The sequence below is a fragment of the Propithecus coquereli genome, unplaced genomic scaffold, assembly GCF_000956105.1.
Source record: "Propithecus coquereli isolate 6110/MARCELLA unplaced genomic scaffold, Pcoq_1.0 Scaffold12, whole genome shotgun sequence".
In the NCBI taxonomy this organism is placed as follows: domain Eukaryota; kingdom Metazoa; phylum Chordata; class Mammalia; order Primates; family Indriidae; genus Propithecus; species Propithecus coquereli.
In genome coordinates, this window is record NW_012136080.1 from 14,500,204 (window position 1) to 14,511,131 (window position 10,928).

Genomic DNA, 10,928 nt, shown 5'->3' on the forward strand with positions numbered 1-10,928 from the left:
ATAAGCAAGGGTGATAAACGCTACAGTAAGTTTGGAAACCAAGTACTGGGGAAGACAGGAAAGCAGTGAGGAGCAAAATGAAGGAGAGGCTATCAGCTACAAGACCAGTTGGAAGGCTATTGCTGTAGTCCAGGGGAAAGGTTTAGCAGCCTGAATTAGGGAGTGGCTATAGAAATGGAAGACAAGTAATAGAACAGGCTCATTGCAACCACATTGTGAAAACCTTACTGGTTTTGAGCAGTACGAAGGTGAAACTTGTCAACCAAGTCAAAGGCAGGCTTTTTCTGAGCGCTTTACGTTTATTGACTCCTCTGTCCTCCTTAACAAGGTGTTTTACAGATAATGAAACAAACAGATGGAGGCTAAGTTGCCGAGGTGATGTAGCTGATAAAGTGAAGTAGTAAGGATGAAGCCCCGGCATTCAGGCTCTAGAGTACCTATTCTTAACACAACACCAGAATAAATGGGTCGAGCACAACACTGAAGCAGGTCACACTTCTGCGTTGGATCGTGAGACAATTATTCTTATTGGTGGCAGAAAATCTGGTTCTGAGATCACAGTTTCTCCACCTATGAAATGGAGATAATGGAGTTTAGTGCAAAGAGAGAGTGAGGTAATGAACGTGAAAGTGAACCTCAAAGCATGTATATGACTCCATGTACTAGTTTTTCGGAATGCGAATACGCGAACCCATAAACTGAAATTTCTCTCTCAGTAGAGCTTGTAACGCCAGCGCGAGACTCCGCCTCTGAGGCCCCACCTGCGGCAGATCTTTCTTTGCGCATGCGGAAACGGCTGCCCGCTCCCACCTCTAACCCAGGCTGAGAGTAGCTGCTGTTTCTGAGGGGACGATTCGTAAGACGGCCTCCGGCGCGGTTGCTGTTTGCTTTCCCTTCTGCGGGCCTTTCCTGTACTTGAGTGGCTTCCAGAGAGTGGGCCGTTCTCGTCTACCTGGCTGACTCTCTGCAGAGGTGCCTGCGTTGGCCCAATAGTTGGCTGTCGAAAGTGCCGGCCCCCGCGCCGGCGCCGGCAGCAGCCGGGTGGGAAGGCTCAAGATGGCGTGCCTGTTGGAGACCCCAATCCGCATGAGCGTCCTCTCGGTGAGTGACCCGCTGCGGCCGTCAGTCCGCCCGCCGGGGAGCCGCAGCCCGGTCCGGAACGTTCCCCCAGGCACGGTGTGCTTCTTGGGCACCACCCCCTGTGGTGGCCTCCGGCTCAGCCTTGGGCCAGGGAGTGAGGGAGGGTGGACGGGTGGGATAGACGGGACCCCAGCCGAGCCAGAGACATCTCCAACTCCGGGAGCTCCCTCGGGTGCGGGTTCCCAGGATGGCGTCTGGCAGGCGGGGTGGTTGGGCGTACCGGCTGCTAGCCCGGCAGCGCGGCTTGCGCTTTGCCAGCGTTTCACTGAGCCTTGGTCTTAGCGGTGCCTCTTCTCTGGGGCCGAGCGCGCCGCCGGCCTGGGAACGAGCGCTCACTCAGCTCCCGGGGGCTTTGGCAAGAAGAGGTGCAGGCTTTTTGGCCCCCACTTCCTCAGAGCTGCCAGGTCCGTGTGGCTTCTATCGCGTCTCTGCACCCGGGCACCGGCGGGAGCTTCTTGGCAATGGAGATTTTCTATCAGCTGCAACTGTTCCTAGTGTATGCGATAATTTAAGTCCCTTTTCTTCGCTCTGCTCAGGAGGTCGCGGCTCTGAATCTAAAGAAACTATATAGTCCCTGTGCCTGATATTTTTTTCTTTAAGGGGAGTCAAACACTGAAGGGGAGGGGAAAGGTGAGATTTCTGTTGTTGAAAGAAGGGAACATATATTGATGTGCCAGGAAGTAATACCTGGTTTTTTAAAAAAGTTAAAAAGAAAAAAAAAAAAGACGATTTTTATCTTTCACTGTGTTGCTCTTGAACCAGGACCGGGAAGGAAAGTTACTGGGAGATAACTTCGAAGGATTTTGCAACAAATTCGAGCTGTCCGACTCTGAGAATGGTCAGTTTTACCAATGGTTTATTTGCTGTTGTTGGAAACAAGCAGGCAAAGACTGACCATCTTTTTGACTTCTGGAAGCCAGTCTGATACTGAGAGAGTAGTTGGATTGTGGATGACTTGTTGGGTTCCTAGAGTCTTGTAACTCCAACCGTTTCTTTTCTCTTACCTGACTTCTTCTACAAACACATTCACCTATCTGAAAGCGCCTAGGACGTTTGCTTATGATTCACCATTAGAACTATGTGGCAGATTGCACCCTTGAAAAGGCTTAAGTTAATACTACATTAATAATTTAATTTTGGGATGCTGTCAGCAAACTTGTGCCCTGATCCATGTTAGCAGTTCTTTTTCCTTTTAGACTGCACCTGGGGAAATACTGTTCACCTAAGTATTGAATCAGAATAGCCCATTTCTCCACCCCCGGACTGTAATATACCCAGGAAGGTTTTGGGGAATGCAGGCCAATGACTTTTCCCTCATTATGTTTTTGTTTTTTTTAAATGTATGTCTTAGTTGTTCTCAGTTCCTTTTTAATTATCTCGTTAGATTTCAGTTATTCAGTTTACCTGAAATTTCTTTTTGTACATTGTCAACTTGTATAGTGCATGTGATTGAAAAATTTCATGTATTTCACTTCCTCAGTAAATAATATATTCTGCTTATTTTATTCAAAAACTTCTTGGAGAGTATTTCCTTCTTCTGGTTAGGATTTGTTTTACTCCTAGTCTTATTGGGGGCTTACTTTTTAAAGGTCTTCACAGTCCCAAAGTCTGGTCTGTTAAATCTTTAGTCCTAGAGCCTTGGGAAATCAGAGCTTCGGATAAGTGATTTAAGTAAGCTGTTTAAACTCGCTGATTTTACTAATTTAAAGTGAAGCCTGTAACTTTCAAAGTACTACCCAGGGCACCACTTTTTATAGGGAATATTAATCAGAAATTATCTTGAGTGGTTGATTCCTTTAGTAAGTTACTTGCTGTGGACCAGTTACATACTAAACCCTGTATTGTATGCTTTAGGGCAGCAGAACCCAACCTTTTTGGCACCAGGGACCATTTTGTGGAAGACAATTTTTCCACAGACTGGGGATGGGAGGGTAAGGTGAGGAGCTCAGGTGGTGATGTGCTGCCCATTTCCTAACAGGCCATGGATCAGTAATGGGCCTGGGGGTTGGGGACCACACCTTTAGGGAATGCAAGGGTGAAATCAGATTTGCCTTCAAGGCACTCACAGTCTGGATGACATGTAGCTTGATAAACATAATTTGAGCAAGGAGGAATTCAAATTCTTTTAAAGGATTTCCATCTAAGGCCCTTTATACCTTCTCCCTGAGAGATCTCATTCACTCTCCTAACTTTAACTGATCAATTCACACATCTGCATTGCCATCCTTGTCTTTTCTTTCTACATCTCGTCTCAAATCTTAAGTTGTATGGATGTCACCTATCACAACAGAGCCCATTCCTTCTCCTAAGAGGACTTAACCATGACATCCAATTTCTGTTAATAGTGTTTATCTTTCACTGATCACTCACTGTTAAACCTCCTGAATCATCTTTGACTGTTAACTCATTTCATGCCCCTCTACATCTAATCAGTTAAGACCTGTTGCTTCTTTATTCTTAGTGTTTCTCACATCTTTCTATTCCCATTTCCACTCTCATTCAGGACCTTATAGTTTTGTGCCTGCACTACCACAGTGTCCTTTTAATTATTTTTACTGCCTCTAGTGTCTTACCCTCTTATTTCAAATCCATGACTACATTAATTTTCCTAAAGAACACTTGAGACAAATGCTTTCCTCTTTCAGTTCTTTAGTGGGCTCCTATTGCCAAAAGGCTCGGTTCATATTCAGCTTTAGATTTAGGATTGTTTATCTTCTATTCCATATAAACTGGCTTTCTCGGGTCGAAGTGGTATTGGGTTCTTTCAGACTCTGGTAAAGCTTATTGTCCACTTGTTTGTACATATGAATTATAACTTTGTATGTATATATTCCATACATATATTTTGAGCTTCTGTCATTTGCCAGGCACGGAATTATGTTTGGGAATACAGTGGTATGCTATACAGACCTATCTTTGTCCTTTTGGAGGTTTTAGCCTAATGGGGAAAATAGATATCAAATAATCACACAGTTGTTTGTGCATAGTGATTAGTATTATGAATGAAATACATAGGGTGCTGTTCAAATATGTTATAGAGAAAACTGATCTAATATAGAGGACAATGAGAAGAGCTAGGGAATGTTTCCCTGAAGAAATGACACTGAGCTGAGAGTTCAAGGATGAGTAAGAACTAACCAGAAAAGGTGACAGTAGAAGAGCATTCCAGGCAAAAGGAATGGCTTTTGCAGAGGCTCTGAGGCCTTTAATAATTATTCTGCCTTATCTTCTTAGAGAGTAAATTAATTCAGAGGTAAGTGCTTGACTTTTTTAAAAAAAATTATTATTATTTTTTAGAGACAGGATCTTGCTATGTTGCCCAGCCTGGTCTCAAACTCCTGGCCTGAAATGATCCTCCCACCTCAGCCTCCCATGCAGCTGGGATTTCAGGCATGAGCCATCATGCCAGCTCCTTTTTTTTCTTTTTTATTCCACTATTACTTATAACACTGTATCTTGTAAATACTAGGTGCTCAATAAATGTTTGGTTGAACTATCTATTTTAAGGAGTTGGAAAAACTCTCCGGCTCTCTTTCTAGACTGAACCATGACCAGTCCTCTTTGGTTTGCATTTAGCATTATAATCTCACCCTTTTCAACAAATTTATAAATTTCTCCCGTGTTTTTCATACTTTTGGATTATTTTACACTGATTGCATTTTAAAACATTTTTTATTTTTAAATAATTATAGATTCACAGGAAGTTGCAAAGGTAGTACAGAGCAGTCCTTGTGTGCACTTCACCCAGTTTCCTTTATTGGTTACATCTTACATAATTATAGTACAGGAGCAAAACCAGGAAATTGATATTGGTATAACTGTGTCTGTATTTTTGTATCATTTTATCACATGTGTATATTTGTGTAATCACCACCACTGTCAAGATATATGATTATTCCATTACTACAAAGATCTCCCTCAAGCTACCTCTTTATAGTCGTATTGTCACATCTACCTCTCCAACTCCCCTTCCCACTATACCTAACCCCTGGCAATTGTCTCTATAGTTTTGTCATTTTCTGTAATGTTACATATATGGAATCATGCAGTGATTTTGAGATTGGTTTTTGTCATTCAGCATAATGCTTTTGAGATGCATCCAAGTTGTTGCATGTATCAATAGTTTATTCCTTTTTATTGCTAAGTAGTGTTTCATGGTATGGATGTACCACAGTTTTGCCATTCATCTCTTGGGCATTTTGGTTGTTTCCTGTTTTTGGCTGTTATAACCCACCATGAAGAATCATGTACAGGTTTGTATGGATGTAACTTTTCATATCTCTGAGCTAAAGACCCAAAATGCAATTGCTGGGTCATGTGATAAATGTATGTTTAGTTTTAAAAGAAACTGACAAACTTTTCCAGAGTGGCTGTACCATTTTACATTCCTACCAGTAATGTATGTGAGGTCCGATTTCTCTGTATCCTCAGTAGCAATTGATGTTATTGTTTTTTTACTTTTAGCTGTTCCAATACATGTGAGTGATATCTTATTATGGTTTTAATTTGTATTTCCCTAATGATTCGTAATGTTGAAAATCTTTTCATTGCTTATTTGCCATCCATATATCCTTCTTGGTGAAATATTTCTTCATGTTCTTTTGTCCACTTCTAACTGGACTGTTTGCTTTTTGACTATTGGGGTTTGAAAGCCCTTTGTGTGTTTTAGATATGAGTCCTTTGTCAGATAGGTGTTTGCAAATATTTTTTCCCAATCTGTAACTTGTCTTTTCATCCTCTTAACCATAGGTTAAAAAATGAACCTTTATCTCCATCTTATCCAAAAAGTAACTCAAGATGGATCCTAGATTTTATCATAAAACATAAAGTAAAACTTTTAGAATAAAATGGGGGAAAATTTGTGGAACCTTGATTTTTGTTGAAGAATTCTTAGATATAACACCAAAAGCATGACCTATTAAAAAATTGATAAATTGGGCCGGGTGTGGTGGCTCACGCCTGTAATCCTAGCACTCTGGGGGGCCGAGGCGGGAGGATTGCTTGAGCTCAGGAGTTTGAGACCAGCCTGAGCAAGAGTGAGACCCCGTCTCTACTAAAAATAGAAAGAAATTAGCTGGACAACTAAAAATATATAGAAAAAATTAGCCAGGCATGGTGGTGCATGCCTGTAGTCCCAGCTATTCGGGAGGCTGAGGCAGGAGGATCGCTTGAGCCCAGGAGTTCAAGGTTGCTGTGAGCTAGGCTGATGCCATGGCACTCTAGTCCGGGCAACAGAGTGAGACTCTGTCTCAAAAAAAAAAAAAAAAAATTGATAAATTGGACTGTATCAAAATGAAAATTTATGCTCCATGAAAGACCCCATTAAGAGAATGATTGCATTTTACTTTGGTTACTTCGTAATGGTTTGAGAGAGGCAAGGTAATAAAATGCCTTTGAATCACTTTTTAGGCTGTCCCAGACAGCCGAGGTACTTGTTGATTTCAGTTGCCTCCTTTATAATCTTTTCCCAGTGTCATGCTTTTTTTTTTTTTTTTTTTTTTTTTAGACAGCAATTGTTAGAATTGTATAGGGTACTCCAAGTTTGGATGTTCCTTGGTTTTGTTCTGTTCTTGACAGGTATAAGCATTTTGTTGGCCTTGCCTGTAGATGCTTATTGATTTGCTCTCTTACATGAACAACTGACAGTAATTAGAAAAAAATTTTCTGTGAAATTAAACTACCCTATAAACATAAATTTGGCCACCCTTGGTTTTTAGTAATAAATGCAAAATAAAATCTGTACAGCACATTTTAAAGTTTTCCGTTGGGTTACAAAGCACCAATAAGCACAGGGTATGTCAGTAGGTTATCCTAAAAGAAACTATCCACATGAACTTTCTAATCTTTGGTGGCAGTGTGTGAAAAATGGGAGGTGCTCATTGTATGTTTCTGGACATCTCACTGTGTCTTTAGGAGAGATTGCTATCTGAATTCAGACGGCAAGTGCACAGGACGTCTTTTAAACTCTATCAAGAATCAGAAACACCCTTGTGTAGGGTCTTCAGATTTTACTTGGAAACCTAGCCTTCTTATCGCCTTCAATTCTCATTAAAGTTTAAAATACTTAGTGCCACGGGCCAGGAATGTCAGTGATTCTCACTTGCATGTTTTTAATTTCTGATTTGGCAATTGTTTTGCAGCACCATCTGTCATGTTGACTTCTGGGTAAAAAAGTTACGGTATTATTTGACAAAAAAAATTCCTGTTGCCTTCTCAAAATTGGAGAACAGCTGCCTTCACTGAACGGTTGGTTATGCTGTGATCCCTGCAATTGTTTAGATAGAAATTAAAGATATTACAAATAAGAGCAGTTTTGCAGAAATAGCCCTCCCCACTTGTCATTTTTTTTTTTTGAGACAGAGTCTCACTCTACTCCCCTGAGTAGAGTGCCGTGGCGTCAGCTTAGCTCACAGCAACTTCCAACTCCTGGGCTCAAGCAATCCTCCTGCCTCAGCCTCCCGAGCAGCTGGGACTACAGGCATGAGCCACCATGCCCAACTAATTTTTTCTATATATTTTTAGTTGTCTATCTAACTTCTTTCTATTTTTAGTAGAGACGGGGCCTCACTCTTGCTCAGGCTGGTCTCGAACTCCTGAGCTCAAAGAATCTGCCCACCTCGGCCTCCCAGAGTGCTAGGATTACAGGCGTGAGCCACCGCGCCCAGCCTCCACTTGTCATTTTGATGAAGGAAAATCATTTTGACCCATTCCATAATAATCAGAAGAATAAAGAGTTAACATTCTCTAGCATATTTATAATATAGGTATTGGCCAAGGGGGAATGATGGTCTCATCATGTTATGCTTTATATTAGAAATAAAAAGTTGTGGTCTAGTGGGAAGACTTTCCAGCCCATAAGATCTGTTAATATTTGGAGGACTTTACCTCCTGGAAAATGGTTATAGAGCACGTGCCTCTTTTGCCTCGGGTGTTTTTAAGAATTTATTAGGCTTTCAAAAAGTTCTGAATGGTGATCGATGAGATGAGGGAGCTAAGGAAAGAGTCATGATCATCATGATCAAGCATGATTCCCAGGGTTTATACCTTTTTGTCCAGGTAGTATCATCTACTGAAATAGTGACAGGACAGGCATATGTTAGGGGAATAAGGGGCAAAATGAGTTTCGTTTTGGACATGTTGAGTTTGAGGTGTTTTCCAGACACCCACTTAGAAATGTCCAATAGGCAGATGGATATAAAAGTTGAGGGCTTAAATTTGGCATAATGACTATTATTTGGGAGTCATCAGCATATTGATCAGTGGTTCTTAATCTTTTAAGGATAAGAATCTCAACACCCTCTTTCCCAGAAAAACATGCGTATGCCTGAAGAGTTACATAATTTCAAGGGGTTGGTGGATTCCCTGAAACCCACAAGTCAATCTTGAGTTAACTCCTTTAATTGTCCTAATGTCAGTCAAAAAACATACAGCAAAATTTAAAAGTCATTTTAAATTATTTTGGAATAGTAAAGATTGTGACAGTAAGGTTTGAAAACTCAGGTACAGTATCATGTGGGACTTGGTTCTGAAGAGCTATGATTTTTTTTGCCCAGAGTATGCCAGTGATCTCCCACAAGATGTACTGTGCCCACAGAAAGGGCTTTGCATAGCAGTTGATGTAGCAGGCCTGGTATGCAGAGCTGGGTTAGCTGGAGATTTGTGGGTCTGGGCATAGGAAAAGTAGAAAGAGTTAACGTTCTTTGGCATATTCATAATATAGGTATTGGCCATGATATTGCCATGATTGTCACAGGCTACAATGTGGATGACAGGTCATACTGATCCTGAGTGGTACTATAATAGGAAAGCTAATGCACCAACTGCTGAAAGTGATGGCCTGAGTCTGAATCAAGCACCATGGATAGCTCCAAGGCAAGGGTTTTACTGTCTGTAAGACTCTGAAGCCAGTAAGGCCCCCCCCCCCCCCGTTTTTTTTAATCTGGAAGACAGCTGGGCTGTCTGGATAATACTATTTCTGAGGTGTACCATGAAAGATAGTACCCAGGGTCTCTAAGTCATTGCATGATTGCAATCTTGAATAATAATTTGAACTACTCTAATGGTCCAGGACAACACCACATTCACGTCTGAGTAGCCTCACTTTGTTGTTTTGTCAGGATTGAGAAGTAAGCATTTGAATGCATTCTAGTGGAGTTCCTGAGCCATCTTACCATCTTGGGAGGCATCTAAATGAACCTCAACCAATCCAGAGAATATCTCAGTCTTTGTAAAACTCCTCACAACCCTCGCCACTTTGTACATGCTCCCCAAAGATGGTTCTTGCTCCCTTGGACTTCCAGATTATGATATTTTGCACCATGAGTTCTTAGATCATTTATCTAGAGGGATCTCTTCCTGGCCCTCAGTTAAGGCATTCTCATCTACATTGAAGAGGTTTTTTTTGGTGTTTTTTGTTTTGTTTCTTGAGACAGGGTCTCGCTCTGTTGCCTGGCTAGACTCCAGTGGTGTCATCATTGCTCAGTGCAATCTCAAACTCCTTGGCTCAATGACCCTCCTGCCTGAGCCTCCCTCGTACCTGCGACTACATGTATGCACCACTATGCCAGGCTGATTTTTCTATTTTTTTGTAGAGACAGGGTCTCACTATGTTGCTCAAGCTAATTTTGAACTCCTGGCCTCAAGCAATCCTCCCACTTCAGCCTCCCAAAGTGCTAGGATTACAGGCATGAATCACTGGCCAAAGAGTAAATGAATAGAATTTAATAGTGAGAAGAAATATTAAAGATCATCTAGACTCAGACAGGTTTTTGTGATTTGTACCATACTTAAAAAGAATACACATTATAGTACTTGACTAGAAGCATCAATACTAAATTGCTTTCAGTTCTTACAACCACCAAAGCATATTTATACCAATTGTTAATGGTTTACAGGGGTGATAAGAATATATTATCACATTAAAAACTCACTACAGAGCTGGGTGCAGTGGTGCATGCCTATAGTCCCAGCTACTCCAGACGCTGAGGTGGGAGGATTGCTTTTGAGTTTGAGGCCAGCCTGGGCAGCATAGCGAGACCCCATCTCAAAAAACAAAACAAAACACACTCCAGAAAAAGTAAAGGCTACCATTCATATCCCTTTAATCTATCTGTGCTCTGGCTTTTCTGTTATGAAAACAAATAAACAAACAAAAAGAAACCCTTTGAGTGTAAAATTATGAAATCTTGCCTTGAAGAAACTTGTAGATAATCTTAATTCATTCTTGTTTTTTTATTGGGGAAAACTGGGCACTGGAAAGGCTGACTTGCCTGCTGTCTTATAAAGTATCAGAGTCAGCTCTCCAAACTCCCACTTTTTAAAAACAAACTTGTGTGCACAGCCCTATATTTTAGAATTTTATTTTCCAATTTTATAAGCACTGCTTAGTTTACCATTTATATTTAATAAATTCTCCTGACATGTAAAAGCTGGTTTTTAGTCTTTATTTACTGAGAGGTGAGGCTTGCCTTTTATACTATACAAGTAGATTAAATTTTAAAATGATGTATTTTAATGATTGTGTTTGTGAAATTAAAGCAGATTACATTCTAGAAATCTCAACTGCCATACATATATTACATTCTACACTGATGGAGACCAGCTGAAATATGAAGTAACATTTTAGAAATTTTCTGAAGTTACTAGAGGCTACAGTAAAGCAGAGCTTTAATCTGGGAGGGAGGTTGTAGTGACACTTCAGAAATACCAAAAAATGAATCCCATGAAAAAAAATTTAAGGATAAAAATAGTTGCAAAAATAATACATGAGGGCTAGGCGCGATGGCTCA

General features: G+C 40.9%; 1 protein-coding gene across 5 annotated transcripts in view; it reads left to right on the plus strand.

Annotated features, from left to right (window-relative positions):
* The first annotated feature begins 764 nt into the window (after positions 1-764).
* ARMC8 (armadillo repeat containing 8) overlaps positions 765-10,928 on the plus strand; it is a 104,056-nt gene continuing 93,892 nt past the window's right edge. For 3 of the 5 annotated variants that reach the window (XM_012664320.1, XM_012664309.1, XM_012664327.1), the window contains exon 1: positions 765-1,101. In XM_012664320.1, coding sequence (XP_012519774.1) covers positions 1,057-1,101 — 45 coding nt within the window. In that variant the 5' untranslated portion in view covers positions 765-1,056. Of the gene's footprint in view, positions 1,102-1,902; positions 1,979-10,928 lie in introns of all 5 variants that reach the window. The other 2 variants (XM_012664300.1, XM_012664292.1) reach the window with 2 other exon arrangements.